This window comes from Onychomys torridus, chromosome 1 (assembly GCF_903995425.1).
Source record: "Onychomys torridus chromosome 1, mOncTor1.1, whole genome shotgun sequence".
NCBI lineage: Eukaryota > Metazoa > Chordata > Mammalia > Rodentia > Cricetidae > Onychomys > Onychomys torridus.
The window spans coordinates 128,312,802-128,332,457 of NC_050443.1; the positions used below are offsets into that span (position 1 = coordinate 128,312,802).

The window sequence follows — 19,656 nt, forward strand, 5'->3', positions numbered from 1 at the left end:
ACGTGCAGCCGGACTGTGAGGAGGCCTGTGCCAGCTAACCTTGTGGTACTCAAGCTTCTATTGGGGCTAGAGTACAAGCAGCATCTTGGTGTAGATTCATTCAAAGTTCTGTACTTGGGGTTGGGGATTTAGCTCAGTGGTAGAGTACTTGCCTAGCAAGCACAAGGCCCTGGGTTCGATCCTCAGCTCAAAAAAAAAACCCAAAAAAAACCCCACAAAGTTCTGTACTTGCTCCGAGTCTCCACAGAAGACTGTGTGAGAATGTTTTCTTGTTACCCACTTTACTCCCTCTTCTTTTGGTGCTGAGGAATTGATCCCAGGGCCTGGTGCATGCTACTCAAGTGCTCTACTATTAGGCTACCTATCCTCAGCCCTTCAATTTCATTTAGGCATTCTAGGGAACACTAGCAGCCAGGGTCAGATACATCTCACCAGCTGGATGGTGTTAACACATGCCTTTAATTCCAGCACTTGGGAGGCAGAGGCAGGCAGATCTCAAGTTCAAGGCCAACCTGGTCTACAGAGGGAGTTCTGGGATAGCCAGGGGTACACAGAGAAGCCCTATCTTGAAAACAAATAAAAAAGATGCATTCTGCCTGGCGGTGGTGGCGCACGACTTTAATCCCAGTACTCGGGAGGCAGAGGCAGGCAGATCTCTGAGTTCGAGGCCAGCCTGGGCTACCAAGTGAGTTCCAGGAAAAGGCGCAAAGCTACACAGAGAAACCCTGTCTCGAAAAACCAAAAAGAAAAAAAAAAAAAATGCCTTCTACCTTAGTGGTTATGGGTGTGGTACTGCAGGACTTTGCAGTTCAAGTTGAGTGGTGTATATATATAGACTGCTGCCTCAGGATTTGTACACCCAGTGTTAGCACCTGCCTCCACTGTTGAGTGCAGTTTTTTGTTTTTGGTTTGGTCTGCTTCCTTGGTTTGGCATTAAGGAGCAGATGCCTGAGCAGGGTCCAATGGGTGGGTGGGGCACGACACACACCGTAGAACAGCTGGTAAGTTTCAACCAATTCTTAAACACTTTAGAGACTGAGGGGCCCCATGACTCAGTCAAGGCCACACACTGTTTTCCTGTCTAAGGTCTACTGCTCTGATAATCACAGGACAAGCTGCTGAGTCCACCTGATAGCCTTTCCATTTCACTGTGGTCCCTGTGCCCAGCTCACACATTCTTTCCTGTTCCCTGAACCTACAAGACTGATCCTGTGCCTGACTGGGGATCTGCAGCACTTCCCACCCCACTTCCTTGAATGAGTTTCTCTCTTACACTGGTAGTCTGTTCTTCGTTGTACTACCTTGAAATGGGCCTCGTTAATATACTTCATTCAGGCTACAACTGCGGAAGAAACTTTGGGATAGTAACCCTCTGCCGGTGCCTCATTGAGTCCAGGTGAAAGGGAGTAGGGGCACGGGGACCAAGAGCGCTGAAAACACCTGTTTTGCAGAAGGATCCGGTTGTAGAGAAAGGAACTGACCTGAGGATGTGGGAGTCCCTGAGCTCCATAAGGCAAAGGACTGGAAATACCCACCTTCTGCTATTCTCATGGTGAAATAAGAGATTGAGGGTGCAGTTGTGTGGTGAAGTGAAGGCACAGATCACCTGCCACCACTTGGCAAAGAAGGGGCTGTGCTGTCAAGAAACAAGCCCGCCTTTGTGGCTGCTTAATGAATATTCACGATTCTTCGCGCCAATAAGCGTCGTGGATGGGCGGCTTTTCTTAAAACTGACTTAGAACAGGAACCCTCAACCTAGGGACAAGTTTTCTGGAGGGATACGCTAGCGCCGGACACAAACGTCACTTCCTACAGCACTGGCGGAAGTGACTTCCCCGCACGTTGTGATTTTTAGCGGTGAATTCTGGTGGTGGCTGGTGGCGGAAGGGGTTGTAGGCGGTCCATACCGGAGAGTCGCTATGGCGGCGGTGGATTCGGATGTCGTGTCGCTGCCTCGTGGCCGCTTTCGCTGCTGCCTTTGCGACATTACTACAGCCAACCGTAAGCGGTGGCTAGTGAGGGAAGGGGGAGGTTGCAGGCTTCCTGTTTTGGCGTTAGTGAAAGTTAGGGTTATCTAGGTTATAGTGTTTGCTGGTGCTAGGGTCATCCACCTCTATTTTCACTCAGTACGTCCCAGGGCATTGAAGAGTAGGGAAAGTCTCACCCGTTCTCCCTACTTACTATGCAGAATATCCCTAGTGAAAGTTCATTATTCCTTTTAAAACGTCTACTGGACATCTCTGCTCTGTGCCTGGTACTTTGATGGTCTCTGGGGTAGGGAAAGGGATTCAGGAACTCATAGTCTGGACTGAGACAGTTTCAGTCCGCCATGGATATGTGTACAGAGCTGAGGCATCACAGAGAAGGCAGTAATTCAATTGGAGACTCCCCAGTGGAGGATGAGCGAGTTCAGAAGGCGCCAGTGAGGAAAAGGGTTTGGAGAGGTGGACTGAGTCATTCTGTGACTCCAAAAGGGGTCCAGTGACATCTCAGATCCTACTTTTGATATCTGAAATGTGATCTCCCCTAAACAGGGTCTTCTGGTGGTCTTGCCTTGTCCACCAGAAGACACTTGGCTTCCAGTGGCATCAAGCAGCTGACTGATGATAATACTAATAGCTAATTTCCTACACTTACCACAGGCCAGAGCTGTGTGTGAATGATACCTATGTGGTAGGCACTATCATTTCCATCATATATGAGAAACTGATACATTTGGAATACCTACTATTTATCTCTGAGAATTAGTCAGGACCCTAATTTATTTAGTTCTACTTATGGCCTTGGACAAATTACTTGTTGATTCCTCTACCATGCACAGTTGTTGCTCTACTTAATGCATATTGTTGGCTGAAGAACTACCGGCACTGTAGCCCTTTCTCGTGGAAATCACTTAGAGAATGCACTGTGTAGAAAAAAAAAATCAAAGAATATCAGATGTGGAAGGAGCCACAACTCTGTCCAGATGTCACCCTTTGTCTCTAAAGGAACAGGATTTCCATGTGCAGAGAGCAGAACAAGGGGGCAGGTACACTTTATATGCTTATGTCTCACACTTGCCTCTACAGGACCCAGCCTCGATGCCCACTTAAAAGGCCGGAAGCACCGGGATCTTGTACAACTGCGAGCCACCAGAAAGGCCCAGGGACTTCGAAGTGTGTTTGTCAGTGGCTTTCCAAGGGATGTAGGTTCTGCTCAGCTTTCTGAGTATTTCCAGACATTTGGTCCTGTGGCCAATATTGTCATGGACAAGGACAAGGTAGAGTGAGTGGCTTTGGGATGAATGTATCGGATGGGTGTGCCTCATATGAAAAGAGAGAAACCGGCAGCCTGTTTTCGCAGCCTCCTAATGTGGCCTGTCCTTGGTAGACGTTTCAGAACTCGTAATAGCTTAGTTTTGGGGGCTTCTGCCACCTCCTACACCCCATGGAGTTAATCCATTCACCAGAGTTAACTACGGGGGACTTGCTTATCAGACATTGTATCATTTTGTTTGTTTTGAGACAGGATCTCATCATGTAATCCTAAGTTTTACCATGTAACTCTGGCTGTCCTGGATCTCACTCTGTAGCCCAGGCTGGCCTTGAACTCACAGAGCTCCGCCTGCCTCTGCTTCCCGAGTGCTGGGATTAAAGGTGGCGCCACTACCACCTGGCCAAGGGTCCCACGTTCTTTTGCTTCTGACTATCCAGTTGTCCCAGCACCATTTCTCTATAAGCTCATTCTTTCCCCACTGATCTTATCCTGTTGAAAACTAGTTGACTAGGATGTAGGGGTTTATTTGTTGGTATCAGTTCTCTTCATCTAAATATATCTTTATGCTGACACTGCAGTCTTCATTACTGTACAGTGCACCTCCTTATAGGAACAGATGACATAAAAGAACATGCACTTTACCCAAGCAGTCTTGTTTGCCTTACTTCTGCAAATGTTTTACCTTAAAATATATATATATTAATATATTCAGCTCTGTTCAGCTCACCCAAATCATAGCAGCCTAGCTGTCACGTTGTTGCTAATCCTAGTTGGTAAGTTCCTTGAAGACAGGGTTTTTTAGAGTTTATGGATTTATATTAGCAGTAGCAGGATTTTTAAAAAATTTGTTACAGTGTGGTGCTGAGGCTTGAATCCGAGACTTCATGCACACTAGACAACTTCTCTATCAATGAGCTGCATTCTGAACCCAATTGGATTCTTTTTTGTTTTTCTGTTTTTTTTTTCTTCAAGACAGGGTTTCTCTGTGTTGTTTTGGTGCCTGTCCTGGATCTCGCTCTGTAGACCAGGCTGGCCTCGAACTCACAGAGATCTGCCTGGCTCTGCCTCCTGAGTGCTGGGATTAAAGATGTGCGCCACTACTGCCCATGGATTCTTTTAAAAATTTTATTATGGGTGAACATGCATGGTCCATGGTGCAAATGTGGGGGTCAGAGGACAACTTTTAGGAGTGTGTCCTACTATGTATTCAGGGGATTGAACTCAGGAGGTCAGGTTTGGTGGCAAGCACTTTACCCCAACATGGATTCTTTTCTTTTCTTTTTCTAAGGTTTGTGTATGGGTGTCTGTGTAGTTATGTGTATATGAGTACAGGTGCCCTAGAGTTACAGGTGGTTGGTTTCTAGCTGTCTAATGTGGGTATTGGGAACTGAATTCCAGTCCTCTGGAAGAGCAGCAAGTGCTCTTAACCACTCAGCCATCTGTCCAGAATTCCACATACAGACCCCCTGCCATGGATTCTTATTGTTAAAAGAGTTAACTAGGAAAAAGACTTTTGTGTGTGTGTGGTTTTTTTAAGACAGGGTCTCTCTGTATAACAGTCCTGGCTGTCTTGGAACTCAATTTGTAGACCAGGCTGGCCTCAAACTCACAGAGATCTGCCTACTCTAGTCTCTCAAGTGCTGGGATTAAAGGTGTGGGCCACTGCCTGGCTAAGATTTTTTGTTTTAAGTTAATGTATGTATATGTCTGTCTGTGTGTGGATCTGTGCACAATGCCTTTGACTCTAGGAGAGCGTCTGACCCCTAGAGCTGGAGTCACAGGCAACTGTGGACCAAACTCCAGCTGCTGAGCCAGCTTTCTAACCCCTTTAAATTTTTTTATTGCATTTTAATTTTTAAAAAGACTTATTATGTGTATGAGTTGCCTGCATGTTTGTGCCTGGTGCCCTTGGAGGTCAGAAGGCATTGTATTCCCTAGAGCTGGAGTAACTGATAGTTGTGATCTGCTGTGGAGGTGCTGGGAGCCAAATTCAGGTCCTTTGAAAAGGCATTAAGTGCTCTTAACCTCTGAGCCATCACTCCAACCCCTTAATTACATTTTATTTATTTAGTGTGCTGTGTGGTACGGGAGTGGGGGGACATGTGTGGAACAGATGTTTTCTCTGTGGGAGCCAGGGGGCTCAAGTTCAGATCATTAGATTAGGTGGCAAGAGCCTTTATTGCCTGGGCCATCTCACCAGGCCTTGCCTCTACCTCCTGAGTCTGCGATTACAGGCATGTGCTACCAAGCATGGCTAGGTGGGTCTTTTATTTTTTTGCCAGAGCTGAGGACCGAACCCAGGGCCTTGCGCTTGCTACTGGCTAGGTGGGTCTTATTTTAACTTCTGAAGTAAAGTAATTGTGAAATATAGAAGACAATAGATGAGGTTTTAATTGGCAGCCAGGAATGAAAATGTATGAGATAAGAATGAAGATTACTTATCTAACTAAATATGTTCCCTTTTACAAAAGCAGCAAGTAAATAATCCATATATATATATATATATATATATATATATAGAGAGAGAGAGAGAGAGAGAGAGAGAGAGAGAGAGAGAGAGTATATGGGTTGGTTCCCATTTCAAAGATTCTCTTCTACTGTTAAACCATGCTTGAATTCTTGATTGCCAAACCATGATCCTTGCTCTTGTGTGCTTTGTCAGGGGGTGTTTGCCATCGTGGAGATGGGTGACATAAGTGCTCGGGAGGCTGTCTTGTCACAGCCCAAGCACAGGCTGGGGGAACATGGACTGCGTGTTCGGCCGAGGGAGCAGAAGGAGTTCCAGAGCCCAGCCTCCAAGTCTCCCAAAGGAGTGGACTCAGATAGTCGACAGCTGGCCCAAGCATTGGCCGAGGGCCCCTGATGTGGAGGCACAGATGGTGAAGCTTGTGGACCTGAGGGAGTTGTCTGAGGCTGAGCGACAGCTTCGGAATCTTGTTGTGGCGCTGATGCAGGAGGTCTTCACCGAGTTCTTCCCTGGTGAGTCCCCTGCTCTAAGTCTGAGCACTCTCGCACACCTGTCGGTCTACCTGCTCCTCCGTTTGAACCCTCAGTCCCCCTCAGCTGTAGGTGTTGCATTTGCTGGCTCTTGCATCTTTGTCCCCCAGCATGTTTGTTCTTGAACCTTCGGCACCTCCCTGTGTTTTTTACCCCTCTGTGTGTGCGCACAAGAGACACACATGCTTATAGAGGCCAAAAGGTAACTTTCTGGGATTGGTTCTCCTACTCCATGGGTCGTGGGGATTGAACTCAGGTTATCAGACCTAGTGGCAAGTGCCTTTACTTTTTGCACTCTCTGGCTCTCTACTGTCTTTTGATCTGTATTCTTTGGTACCTAGGCTGTGTGGTCCATCCTTTTGGCTCTTCTATAAACAGCTTTGATGTTCATGGCTGTGATCTGGACCTCTTCTTGGATCTGGGTGATATGGAAGAGACACAGGTGAGTGAGCAGGAGAGCATGCAGTCCTGGTGACTTTGGGCAAATGCTTTACCCAAATTTACGTGTTTTTAGTTTCATGATTATAAAACATTCATCATAGTACTAATCCAGAGTCGTACTGTAATTGTGGAAATGTGGATGTGGATGTGCATTAGATGGAATGAAAGTGAGTTGTGACAGGAAGACAAAACATTTCAAAATTCTATGTCACTGGATTTTGTTTATTGTGGTTTTTTTGAGACAAGGTCTCACTATGTAGCCCTGGCTGGCTTGGAACTTGCTATGTAAACCAGGATGGCCTGGAACTCACAGAGATCCGCCTTCCTCTGCCTTCCAAATGCTGGGATTAAAGGCGTTCAACACCATGTTCACCCTTGTATGTGAGCTTACTTGGAGAAAATATATAAAAAGATACACAGTAAGGTAATTTGGGGATTGTCTTTTTTGTTTATCTGTATAGAGTGATAGTTGAGACTATGTATCCCAAACTGGCCTGGAACTTGCTATGTAGACCATACTGGCCTTTCTGCCTCTGCAGACATGCTGGGGTTGCAGGTGTGTGCCACTATGCCAGCTCTTATGTTCATAATACGTAATTTACAGATTGTTTCTGCAATAGGAAAGTTGTTCTTTTGTTGTTTGTTTTATTCTTTTTTCTTATTTATTCTTATGCACAGTTCTTTTTTAGAGCAATTCTAGGTTCTTAGAAAAGCTGTGTAGAAATAGAATTCCTAAAGACCTTCCTCTAGAGAGCGTGTTCTTCGTTGTGCTGGGGTTGAACCCAGGGCCTTGTACATGCACATTAGGAGTGCTTTGTCTACATGTTTGTGTATCACATGTATGCTTCATGCTTCTGGAAGTCACAAGAGGGCAACAGACCCCCCTTGAGTTACAGGGGGTTGTTAGCCACCATCTGGGTTCTAGGGGCTGAAGTTGGATCCTCTGCAAGAACAGCACTGTTACTGCTGAGCTGTCTTATTTTTGAGACAGGGTTTTAACGATGTAGTCCTGATTGTCCTGGAACTTACTGTGTAGCTCAGGTTGGCCTCAACTGTAGATCTTTCTGTGTTACCCTGCCAAGTGCTAGGATTATAGGCGTGTGGCACCACTTTTAGTTAGGATTGGTGGTTAGAAACGTGTTCTATCACACTGGACTATAGTTCCATACTTTTAAATAAAATTGTTATTATTTTTGTTTTGTTTTTTGAGATAGTGTTTCTCTGTGAAACAGTCCAAATTGTCCTGGAACTTGTTTTGTAGACCAGGCTGGCCTCGAACTCACAGAGTTCTGCCTGCCTCTGCCTCCTACCTGCTGGGATCGAGGCATGCACCACCACCGCCCGGCTGTAAAATTAATTTTTAAAAATTTCATGTATGTGTACTATACAGTTTCCCCCTCCCACCAACTGTTCCTTTTTCCCCTCAAATTCATAGCCTCTTTTAAATTATTGTTACATATGTGTAAATGGATAATTATATAAATACAACCTGCTGAGTTCATTTGGGCAGCCATATTGTTGACATTTCATGGGTGTAGTTCTCTGTCATATATGGAAGCCCTGGTCTTAGGGCTTTTACAGCCATTCTCAATGTAGAAGTTGTGTTATACGTTCATCAGCACTAGGCACTCCTTGTGGTCAGTGGTTCTCTGCATTACGAGTCGTGGCTTTCTGTAGTGGCCTCTGTCTGCTGCGAAAAGAAGCTTCTTTGTTGAGGGTGAGAGCTGTACCTACCAGGCCTGGACTGGAGCAAAGGCTGTGTGGCCTGGGTGGGACCTGCATTGGATATGGCCCTATATTCTTTTTAAAAAAGTTTATAGCTGATTGTGGTAGTACATGCCTTTAATCCCAGCACTCGGGAGGCAGGTCACTGAGTTTGAGGCTAGCCCGGTCTACAGAGTGAGTTCTGGGACAGCCAGGACCACATAGAGAAACCCTGTCTCAGAAAATGACACATACACATACACACACATACACAAAGTTTATTTTGTATGTTTGGGGTGGGGTGGTATGTGGAAGTCAGAGAACAACTTTGGGTGTGGGCTTTTTCCTGTCCACTTTGCCATGTTCGTTAATGTCTTTGTTCAGCTCACATTTGGGCAGTCATGTTGGTGAGACTTAAGAGGTGTGGCTTCTGATGCAAACCCCGTTTTTTCTGGCTCCTATAATCTTTCATTCCTGCGTTTACAATGTTCCCCAGGCCTTAGATGCAGGAGTGTTCTGTAGATGTATCCACTGGGACTGGGCTCCACAATTCTGCATTTCGATTAGCTGTGGTTTCTGTAAATAGTGTCTACTGCAGTGAGGAGTTTCTCTGGGGAAGGGTGAAGACTACACTTATCTGTGGGTATAAGGACAGATGTTTAGATTATTGTTAGGGGTTGTAGTGGTTGTGGACTCTCCTCCAATATCCATGACTTCACCAACACCTAGTAGTTCATAGGTTTCCATTTCCAGCCATGGTTTCCCTCTTGGCGAGCAGGTCTTAAGTCCAATTAGAGAGCAGCTGGTTACCGCCAAGGTATGGTGCCACTGCTGCACCCTCAGGGTTATCAAGCCATGCTGGTCATTACGGTTCATAGGTGTCATAGCTGGGTAGGGCTGTTGCTTGCCCCCTCCTTTGGAAGCTTGCATGGTGCCTTCTGGTACCATGAAAGCTAGTCTTCGGGGAGGAGGCATTCAGGTCAGTTCCAGCTCAGGGGTCTCTGGGCCATGTTTGTTTGTTTCTTTCTTTTTTTAAAGATTTATCTATTATGTATACAGTGTTCTGCCTGCACACATCCCTGCAGGCCAGAAGAGGGCACCAGATCTCATTACAGATGGTAGCGAGCCCCCATGTGGGTGCTGGGAATTGAACTCAGAACCTTTGGAAGAGCAGCCAGTGCTCTTAACCTCTGAGCCATCTCTCCAGCCCGGACCTTGTTTCTTAAGTGCATGGTGTCTTCTGCAGTAGGCACTTACCTTCTGCTTCTGGGGGTGGAGGGCAACCAAGGGCAACAGCAATAGACTCTATGTTTTGGGAATCTTTTGGACAGCTCTGGTTGTCAGGCTAATTTAAAGTATGAACTCTAAATCCTACCACTTGGGAGGTTGAGACAGGAGGGTTGTGAAAAGTTAAAGGCCAAGGGGCTGGAAAGAAGCCTCAATGGTTAAGAGCACAGGCTGCTCTTCCAGAGGACCAGGATTGGAGTTCCAGCACAAACATGGTAGCTTATACTGTCTGTAATTCCAGTTCCAGGCATTGCATCCATGTGGTGCAGACATACATTCAGGTAAAACACCCAACACATAAAACAAAATAAAAAGAAAGTTTAAGGTCAGCCTGAGCTACACAGTAAGATACCTTGTTTTTTTTTTTTTTTAATTTGTTTGAGACAAGGTTTCTCTGTATAACAGCCCTGGCTGTCCTAGAACTCACAGAGATCCACTGCCTCTGCCTCCTGAGTGCTGGGATCAAATGTACTACCATTGCCTGGCTTCTGTTGAGAATGAGTTATGTAAAGCTGCAGAGTAAAGCCTGTACATAGAGGACAGTGGAGGAGGAGGGTATTCACTCCTTTTCATCTCCATCTACAGCCAGCCCCACAGACTCCCAAGGCTCCATCCCCTCCATCTGTGGACTCAGCACTTGCTTTTTCCCTGGATCCTCAAGCGCTGGCCTGTACCCCAGCTTCTTCTCTGGACTCACCGTCTCCAACTTCTCTCCAAGATTCTGAGGTCCTGGACTTGGAAACTACATCTGCTCTGGCACCACAGACACCAGATTCTGCTTTGGGCTCTGACACTGTCACTTCTCCCCAGTCCCTGCCTCCAGTTTCGCCCCTACAGGATGACAGGGGAGAGGAGAAACTGGGGAAGGTCCTAGAACTAGCAGACGCCTCCAAGGACGAGAAGGAGGAAGCAGCAGCAGTGCTAGAGCTGGTGGGCTCTATTCTCCGGGGCTGTGTCCCTGGAGTGTACAGGGTCCAAACTGTGCCCTCTGCCCGGCGCCCTGTGGTCAAGTTCTGTCATCGGCCTTCAGGTCTTCATGGAGACATCTCCCTCAGTAACCGGTACTTTCATGGTGGAGTTGAGGAGGGCTGCTCTTAAGTTCTGGGATGTATGAGGAGGGAATCGTGACTTGGAATTGAGTGTTTTCTTCTTTGGTTCAGTCCTCTTTTCTTCCAGTTATGCCACCTCCTATCTAGCTTCCATCTCAGTGTTTGTTTTCTTTGGAATGCTTTGTGTGTCTCAGGGTCTTGCCGTTATCCAGACTGGTCTCCAGCCCTCGATTTTCCTGCCTTAGCCTCCTGACTCCTGGGATTATAGGCATGTGCTGCTATGCCTGATCCTGCAGTACTGCTTTTTGTGGTTGGTTTTGTTTTGTTTTGTTTTTGGAGCTGAGGATCAAACCCCGGTCTTGCCCTTGCCTAGCCATCTACCACTGAGCTAAATCCCTAACCCCTGGTTTTGTTTTTTAAGATAGTCTTACTATGTAGACAAGGCTAACCTTGAACTCAGAGGCACACCTGCCTTTGCCTCCTCTGTTGGGGTTAAAGGCATGGGAAAGAGTTCTGTAGCTACAAAAATTTGGGAACTGTTAGGTTAAAAGTAAACAGGTTTCTCCCCTTCTCTCCTAGTCCATGCTTTGTTTCTTTGTATATTAAGCTCTACACAACCAGATGCCTTCTCTTGAACCCCATAAAAGGAAGCCCCAAATAATAGTGGGCCCCGAGTGCTCCCACTCATGTGTCCTGCATGTTTCTTTCTGCTCTGTACTGTCACTTGGCAGTGAGTCAAGTATTCTTGCCACTTTGCTTCCCCCACAAAGGCTCTGAACAGTATTTTTTGTTTCCAAAAGATTTTAAAATTATGTGTTTGTTTGTGCATATCTCATCTCTGTAGTCAGGTAACAACTTGTAGGAGTCAGTTCTCTCCTTGTAACACGAGTGCTAGGGACTGAACTGAGGGTGTCAGTCTTGTCTTTTTTTTTTTTTTCCGAGACAGAGTTTCTCTGTGTAGTTTTGGTGCCTGTCCTGGATCTCACTCTGTAGATCAGGCTGGCCTCGAACTCACAGGGATCTGCCTGGCTCTGCCTCCCGAGTGCTGGGATTACAGGTGTGCGTCACTGCTGCCTGGGGAGGGTGTCAGTCTTGGTGGCAGACTCTTACTTGAACCATGTCACTGGCCTTGTGTCTTGAGACAGGCTCTCCATATCCTATTTAACCTCGAGTGCTGGGATTACAGGAAATGCTCACCACACCTGTTGAGCAGTCCGATATAAACAGCATGTTTTATGAATGGTGACTGTATAGGATGAACATATAGAATGTCGTGTTGCCTAAGGTTCTGTTGATACATACTCCACTCCTCCCAATCCCCCACCCCCAGGATCCAGCACAGGGCTTCACCAGTGCTGGGCAAATGTCTCACCATTTAGCCACACCCCTAGATCTATTTAATGTTCTTTTGTATATCCATCCCTTCATAAGACCAGTGTTTTGGCAAAACTTCGGGAAAAACTCTTTTGATCTTATTTTAGCTGGTCTTAAGTCTGTAATGAAAGATGGTGGGATATTAGGTTTCAAGAGTTCCTATACCATAACAATGTTGTTTCTCTGTTGTCCCAGGCTGGCCCTTTATAACTCCCGTTTCCTGAGTCTCTGCTCTGAGATGGATGGTCGAGTCCGGCCCCTTGTGTATACTGTACGCTGCTGGGCTCAGCATAATGGGCTGTCAGGTGAGGATGAGGGCAGACTTGGCCCGAGTTGGTGTCAGGCAAAGGTGGGATTTAGAAAAGAAAAAAGAAAAAAGTGGGTACAGGAACCAGGGCTTATAACTACTTCTTCCTAATTGTAATTATTGGTTTTTATCCAGGGGGTGGCCCCCTTCTCAATAACTACGCCTTGACGTTGCTAGTGATCTACTTCCTTCAGACCAGAGACCCTCCAGTGCTTCCTACTGTGGCCCAGCTCACCCAGAAATCAGGTACTGCTATGTTACCACCTCAGCTTCTTCTCATCCCCCTCACACTTCAGAACCCCTGGAATGAGATCTCATCTGTCACCCCATTTTCTACCCGTTCCTCCCCAGTCTTCCTACTTCTAGCCCAACCCTTTCTTCTTACTGTCACAGGTGAAGGGGAGCAGGTAGAAGTTGATGGCTGGGACTGTAGTTTCCCAAAGGATGCTTCACGACTGGAGCCTAGTACCAACGTAGAGCCTCTCAGTGAGTCTGGGGTATCTAGAGAGAACTGATAGTGATATTAAGCTCTAGAATATGAAATATTTATCATACTCAAGTGCAAGGCACGGTTTTCACAGTAGCACATGGCTGCTGTTTTAAGGATGAAAAAAAACCATATCTTGGGCAAGTAAGAGGTGTATGCTCTCCAGGGTAAGCAGCAGCATCTGGGCAGGACATGGCTAAGGAGCTGGGTTTCTCAGGACGCTCCTGAAGCCCTAAGAAGGGAAGAAAGTCCTACTGAAGTAGCTGCATGGACATCCCAGGTATGGCTTCTAAGTGACCCCCTTTTCCTAATCTGCCTCCTCCAGGTTCCCTGCTGGCCCAGTTCTTCTCCTGTGTTTCTGGCTGGGATCTTTCTGGCTCCCTGCTGTCCCTGCGGGAAGGTCAGGCATTGCTGGTGGCAGGGGGCCTGCCTTCTGATCTTTGGGAGGGGCTGCGCCTTGGCCCCATGAATCTCCAGGACCCCTTTGAGCTGAGTCACAATGTTGCAGCTAATGTAACCAGTCGGGTGGCTAGACGGCTGCAGAACTGTTGTGGGGCAGCAGCCAGTTACTGCCGAAGTCTCCAGTACCAGCAGCGCTCTTCCCGGGGCCGGGACTGGGGACTACTCCCACTTTTGCAGCCCAGCTCCCCTAGCTCCCTGCTGTCTGCCAAGCTCATCCCCTTGCCCCCTGCCCCCTTTCCTCAGATCATTATGGCTCTGGTGCGTGTGTTAAAGGAAGCTCTTGGATGCCATATAGAACAGGGAACCAAGAGACCACGGTCAGAAGGTGCCAGAACCAAAGACTCTCCCCTGGGAGGGACAAACAAAAGACAGAGACTAGATGGGCAAGAAGAGAGATGTGAGGAGAGGGAAGAGGAGCCACAGGGATGTGCAGGGGACCATAGTGAAAATGGGGTGGAAGAAATGGTAATAGAGCCTCGAGAGACCCCTCAGGACAGGGCCTTGAGCTCTGGACCACCAGGGGAGCTGCCCCCAGTGACTGCAGAGCTGGCTGGGCAGAAGCCCATGGAACCTGAAGTGGCTGGAGAAGGGTCTCAGGGTGAGACAGGGAAGGAGACATTACACCTGTCATCAGTGAGCTGGCGCTGTGCCTTATGGCACCAAGTGTGGCAGGGGAGGCGGCGTGCCCGGAGACGATTACAGCAACAAACCAAAGAAGAAGGCAGAGGAGGTCCCACCACTGGAGCAGAGTGGCTGGCAATGGAGGCTCGTGTAACCCAGGAACTGAAAGGACTGAACAGTGAGCAACAGAGGCTACAGGGGGAGCCTCTCCTCACTTTTGTGACATCTGTCTCCCAACCCGACCAGACACTCACTGTGGTGCCAGTCCAAGATTCCCAAGGCCTGTTCCCCGGTCTTCATCATTTTCTACAGGTTTTTCTCCCTCAAGCACTTAAAAATCTCCTTAAGTGATGAGCCAGGCCTCAAAGACAATAAAGCTGCTAGTTTATTTACTACAGACACTGGACAACTTTGATTCATACCTGGTGACACCTTTTCTCTCTGCCTTAATGTAGCCTCTGCCCTGCTTGGCCTGACTGCCCTAAAAAGGTTACGTCCACTTCAGAGGGCTCCTTCCCACCTCATACTCATTCATAGGGGTGTCACCACCACAAGGCAAAGACACTGATTTCTGCTGCCCCAGTTCATGGGAACCACCACAGATCTGGGTTTAGGGTTTGTCTCTTCTGTCCCTAAACTTTAGAGTGGGTTCAAATTGCCCGTAAGTTGGATACGAGATTTTCAAACTTGGATATGTGTAAATTATTGTATCTGATTTGGCCTGCCTTACCCGATCCTCGGAGGCGCAGCCCGGCCGCGGAGGTGCAGGTGACATGGCAAATGGGCCGGGTCCCCTTTGTTGTAGAAGTTAACAGCAAGATTGTTTAATCAGAGCAGAACTACTTTCAGATGTTTTCGGCCACGGGCCCCGGCTGGACAGACATATCCCTTAATGGAAAAACCCGAACAGGAACAAAAGGAATTTCGTAAATTACCACCGGTCGAGGGGCGGTGCTTCCTCCGGGTTCTCACACTCTTCCCGCCCTCGTTGAGCTCTGTCTCCTATTAGGCTTCCGATTGGTCGGCCACGCGGCCGGGGCGGGCCTGTCCAGAGCCATACTACGCAGGCGCCAGCTCTTTGCGCTCCAGGCCGTGGGCCCCGCCCCTTGCTTTTTCCAGCTCAGCGCGGCTGGAGACGGAACTGTCGTGCGTATGCCTTTTATGCCGTCCTCGCTTTCCGGCCGCTGTTTCCGCACGCTGTCCCCTTACACCCGCCCTTGTCTCCCTGGCGGCTTACTTTGCGGCAGCACCGACAGCCCCACCCCCTTTCTCTGCGGAATCACCATGGCGGCTGGGGTAAGTTTGCCGGCTCCGGTGATTCGGGTCACCCCATCCACCGCCATCCTTTGACTGAATCGGGTCAGTCGGCACCGGGAGAGTTCCAGACCCAAACAGAGAGCCGATCTGGGGTCCACAGGCCGTGCCGCCGGAGAGCAGGGTTCCTAGGGCCTGGAGGGGAACTGAGGCTGGGGCTCGGAGGCCAGAGGTGGAATGTTCCGGGGTTGAGGAGAAAAGGGATGATGGGTCTCCACTGTCTAGATCTTTAAAAAGTGGTCCAGCTGCACTGCCACTTTAAGATGTGGCTCCTGGGCAGGTTGGTGGAACTTTTGCGACCGTTTTGTGGGTCAGCAACGGGGACAGTGAAAACGGAGAGGGTCTTTGTGGGCAGAGGCGACTGGCACAGTTAGAGCTGTCTTTCGGGGAGGTTTGGGAGCCAGAGAAGTCAAGGAACAGTGAGGTCAGACCGTTTGTACCTCTGGTCAGGTTGTAATAGGGAGACAGCTGGGAAACAAACGCTGCAGGACGGGACCAGAGAGATGTTAGTGCGTGACGCTTTTAGAAAGAGTTGACGAGCAGAGTATGCCATTAGAAGTCAACGTGGCTATTCTGAGGGGAACTTTGCAGTCTGTTGGTGGACGTGTGTACTTTTGAAGCGTTACCAGCATGGCTGTAGTAGTCATACACTGGGTCACCACGAATGAATGAAACAAGGACTCTGGAAGGCATGAGTGTGTAGTGTATTTGGGCAGATGGGAGTCTGGGGACCGGGAAGTTTGGAAGGGAAGAATGCTGCCAGAGATGTCCTTAAGGGAGGTCACATCTGTCGGCAAGCTTTATTTAGCAGCTGGTATGTAGTTCTCTTCTTGGTATTTCAGAGGACTCCGATTACATAGGGCATACTCAGTTAATTTGCTTCACCAGAAGGAGCAAAAATGATTCGAACACACTGGACTTGTGTGGAAGTGTGGAAAATATCTTTAGGAATCTTACTCATGTCCATTCTCCGCCTTTTCTTTCATAGACCCTGTACACATATCCTGAAAACTGGAGAGCCTTCAAGGCTCTCATTGCTGCTCAGTACAGTGGGGCTCAGGTCCGCGTGCTCTCCGCACCACCCCACTTCCACTTTGGACAAACCAACCGCACCCCTGAATTTCTCAGAAAATTCCCGGCTGGCAAGGTGAGTAGGGAAGCAGAGACCCGAAAGAGCCCTAGAATCCTGTTATTCTGGAGATGCTATGTGACATTTATAAAAATTTCATGGGGGCCAGGGATGAAAAGCCCCAAGTTTGACTGTCCAGGCACTTAAAAGGAAAAATTCATTTTGAAGGTTTCTGGTAATCCCAGCATTCTGGAGATTGAGGCAGGAGGATTGTGTGAGGTCAACTTATATAGTCTAGTAAGATCCTGTCTGTAAAGGAAAACAGTTGGAGGTATGTATAGTTCTGAAGGGAAATTTGGAGCTGTTCAGTGACTGTCAGTTAGACCTGCTTTATTTGTGGGGTGAAATGTATTTTGGCCAAGTGTTATCTGTACACATATATTAAGCTTCTTGTGAGTTGGGTTCTTATCCCAAAGGGCTTGAGTAGAGCTAAGTATCACGCTGAGTATGGAGTGGGGGAATAAATGCTGAATGTGGGTTGTACCTGATGCTTTGGGTAGTGGAGTTGTAGATGTAGACTGTCCGATGACATCCATACCTGAATATATTACCTATTTTGAGATAGGTTCTCACTAAGCCTGCCTGGTTTTAGACTCAGAGAATGCTGGGATTAAGGACATGGGGCCATGTTTGAATTCTTAGTCCAGATACTGAATTGTAGATTATAAGGGTTACTGAATATTTTTCATTTCTGAGTTTCAGATAATGTCACGGGTTTGCATGGCAAGGGTTGTCCTAACATTGTTTAGGCTAGTCATTGGCTAGTGAGAAACCGCATGTGTTTACGTATGTCTTTTCATTGCTTTGTCCCCAGGTTCCAGCATTTGAGGGTGATGACGGATTCTGTGTGTTTGAGAGCAATGCCATCGCCTATTACGGTAACTTGAGGGGTACAGGATAGAGAGGTTCTGGGGCTGAGGCTGTAGAGGTGGCTGGGAATGATTGCAGGGGACAAGGTGGGATCACAGAGACCGAGGCTGGTTTTGGCTGATCTGTAAGTTCTAAGCTTCATGTTGTGGCTTTGCAGTCAGCAGCGAGGACCTTCGGGGAAGTACTCCAGAGGCAGCAGCTCAGGTGGTGCAGTGGGTGAGCTTTGCTGACAGTGACATTGTTCCTCCAGCCAGCACCTGGGTGTTCCCCACCTTGGGCATCATGCACCACAACAAACAGGTATGCTTTGGAACTTGGGGAGAAGCCAGGGACAGAGATGGGGTCAGCTCCTGCATTTTTGGGAATAGGAAATAAATAGGGGAAAAGATGCCAGGGATGTGTGGCAGTGCAAAGTAGTAAGTGATTACCATCAGTACAATGGGAAGTAAAGTCATGTTGATCATGAAGAAATTTAGCATGAGTGCTTTATTTCTAATAAATTTCAAGTGATTCTAATGATAGAGGGTGGGAGTTGAGTCAGTGCTGATTAAATGGCTCTTTAGTTCTGTTTGTTGGTGGGGGGGGAGCACAAGTAAAGGGACTTGGTACCCACTAAACTTGAGTATTCAAAACAACAGGCCACTGAAAATGCAAAAGAGGAGGTGAGGCGAATCTTGGGGCTGCTGGACACTCATTTGAAGACAAGGACTTTTTTGGTGGGTGAGCGAGTGACACTGGCTGATATCACAGTTGTCTGCACCCTTCTGTGGCTCTACAAACAGGTGAGGTTTGTAAAGAAGCCATTTGACAGGTGCTGGGGTGCCCTGCGTTCTGCTTAGGACTCAGACCAATTAATGGCTGTAGGAATCCCAGGATTGAGTACTGTGGCTGTTTCATTTTAGATGATGTTGCTTAGTTTCTTAGGAATCTGGGTTTAATTTAAAGATGGGTAAGGCTGGGTGTGGTGACTTACACTTGTAATCTCACTGCTTGAGGTACTGAGGCAGGAGGGTCCTCTGGGCTATATAGTGACAGCAAAAATTAAAGATGAGTGAGAGGCAAGGGTGGTTACTGCAGCATCAAGGGCTTTTGGAGGCAGATCCAAGTCCCTGTCTTGGCTTCATTATTAACTGGTACAGATAGAGGGGTGTAAGAATTCTCATGGTTCTTTATTTTATTTTACTTTATTTATCTGTGATAAATTCAAGGTGATAGTAATCACTATTTGGGTTACTGTGTTTCTTAAAACATTTAGAACATTTTTTCATTTGTGTATTTGCATGTATGTATGTATGAACGTATGTATGTATGTGTGCAGATCCCAAGGAGTTTTGAGCTAACATGTGGGTGCTGGGAATCAAACCAGGGTAATCTAGAACAACCATTTTTTAATTTAATTAATTTGTTATTTATGTGCATTGGTACTTTACCTGCATGTATGTCTGTGAGGGTGCCAGATCCTCTGAACTGGAGTTACAGTTGTGAGCTGCCATGTGGGTGCTGACAGTCGAACCTGCGACCCCAGAAGAGCAGCCTCATACTACTATCTTAAGAAATTCTTAATTTTTATTTTTTATTTTTATGTCTATGGGTGTTTTGCCTGCAAGTATATCTGTGTACCACATGCATTCCTAGTGCTCACAGAAGCCAGAAGAGGGGTCACATCTCCTAGAAGTGGAGTTACAGTTGGTAAGGCACCTTGTTGGTGCTGGGAGTCCTCTGGAGCAAGTGTTCTTAACTGTTGACCCCTCTCTCCAGCCCCTGTCAAGTTTGCCAAAATAGGAGGGAGTGAGAGCTGACTCTTGTCATGGAGACAGATCACAGAGGTCAAGAACTGCCAGTTCTGAAGTACTTGGGGCTGTGTGCTGGGGGCATGGAAGCATTACCACGAACCCTGTGAGGCATATGATCTACACATAGTAGGGGCTTTTTGTTCCCACTGTACTACAATTCTGGACCAGAATGGGTCTGGAGCTGCTGCTTGGAAATCAATACAACATTGTTTAAAAAATAAAGCCAATAACCTGAAGGGCTGAAGAGATGGTTCAGAAGTTAAGAGCACTCATTTTGCAGAGGATTCAGGTTCAATTCCCAGTACACATATAGCAGCTTATAATAACTGTCTGATTCCAGCTCAAGAAGAATCCAATACCTTCTGGTCTCACTGGGCATCAGGCATGCACATGGTGCACAGATATAATCGGAAGGAAGACACTCATACACATAAAAATGAAATCAATCTTAAAACGTTTTAAAGAGGATAGTGAGTTTTTCTCTGCAGGAGTTAGGACTGTCTGTTCCGTGCTGTTCCGGTTATGCTGTGTTGCTGAGCTACACTCTAGTCTCTTGGGTTTGGTGT

At 47.3% G+C, this 19,656-nt stretch overlaps 3 protein-coding genes and 1 long non-coding RNA gene across 5 annotated transcripts in view; 2 read left to right on the forward strand and 2 right to left on the reverse strand.

Annotated features, from left to right (window-relative positions):
• Positions 1-19,656, reverse strand: part of LOC118594502 (solute carrier family 22 member 19-like) — a 703,508-nt gene that overhangs the window by 472,172 nt on the left and 211,680 nt on the right. The gene's annotated exons all lie outside the window — the stretch shown is intronic.
• Positions 1,831-14,381, forward strand: Tut1 (terminal uridylyl transferase 1, U6 snRNA-specific). The gene is given in 10 exon segments (XM_036204270.1): positions 1,831-2,001; positions 3,069-3,259; positions 5,918-6,109; positions 6,111-6,234; positions 6,594-6,694; positions 10,270-10,745; positions 12,303-12,412; positions 12,550-12,660; positions 12,808-12,900; positions 13,227-14,381. Coding segments are annotated over 10 exon segments (2,589 nt in total). The 5' UTR covers positions 1,831-1,919; the 3' UTR covers positions 14,336-14,381.
• Positions 8,700-14,972, reverse strand: LOC118594697. The gene is made up of 3 exons (XR_004946404.1): positions 14,715-14,972; positions 12,800-12,925; positions 8,700-9,034 (listed from the first exon to the last, which is right to left on the reverse strand). It is a non-coding gene; the product is annotated as an uncharacterized LOC118594697 (long non-coding RNA).
• Positions 15,102-18,151, forward strand: Eef1g (eukaryotic translation elongation factor 1 gamma). Its single transcript, XM_036204614.1, has 5 exons — positions 15,102-15,280; positions 16,287-16,445; positions 17,242-17,305; positions 17,455-17,597; positions 17,936-18,151. The coding sequence occupies exons 1-5, from the start codon at positions 15,137-15,139 to the stop codon at positions 18,134-18,136; spliced, it is 711 nt and encodes a 236-aa protein (XP_036060507.1). The 5' UTR covers positions 15,102-15,136; the 3' UTR covers positions 18,137-18,151.

Coding starts and splice junctions, on each gene's coding strand:
- Eef1g (XM_036204614.1), top strand. CDS start 15,137: ATGCCTTTTATGCCGTCCTCGCTTTCCGGCCGCTGTTTCCGCACGCTG. Junction 15,281..16,286: donor GAATCACCATGGCGGCTGGG/GTAAGTTTGCCG, acceptor TTTCTTTCATAG/ACCCTGTACACATATCCTGA. Junction 16,446..17,241: donor GAAAATTCCCGGCTGGCAAG/GTGAGTAGGGAA, acceptor CTTTGTCCCCAG/GTTCCAGCATTTGAGGGTGA.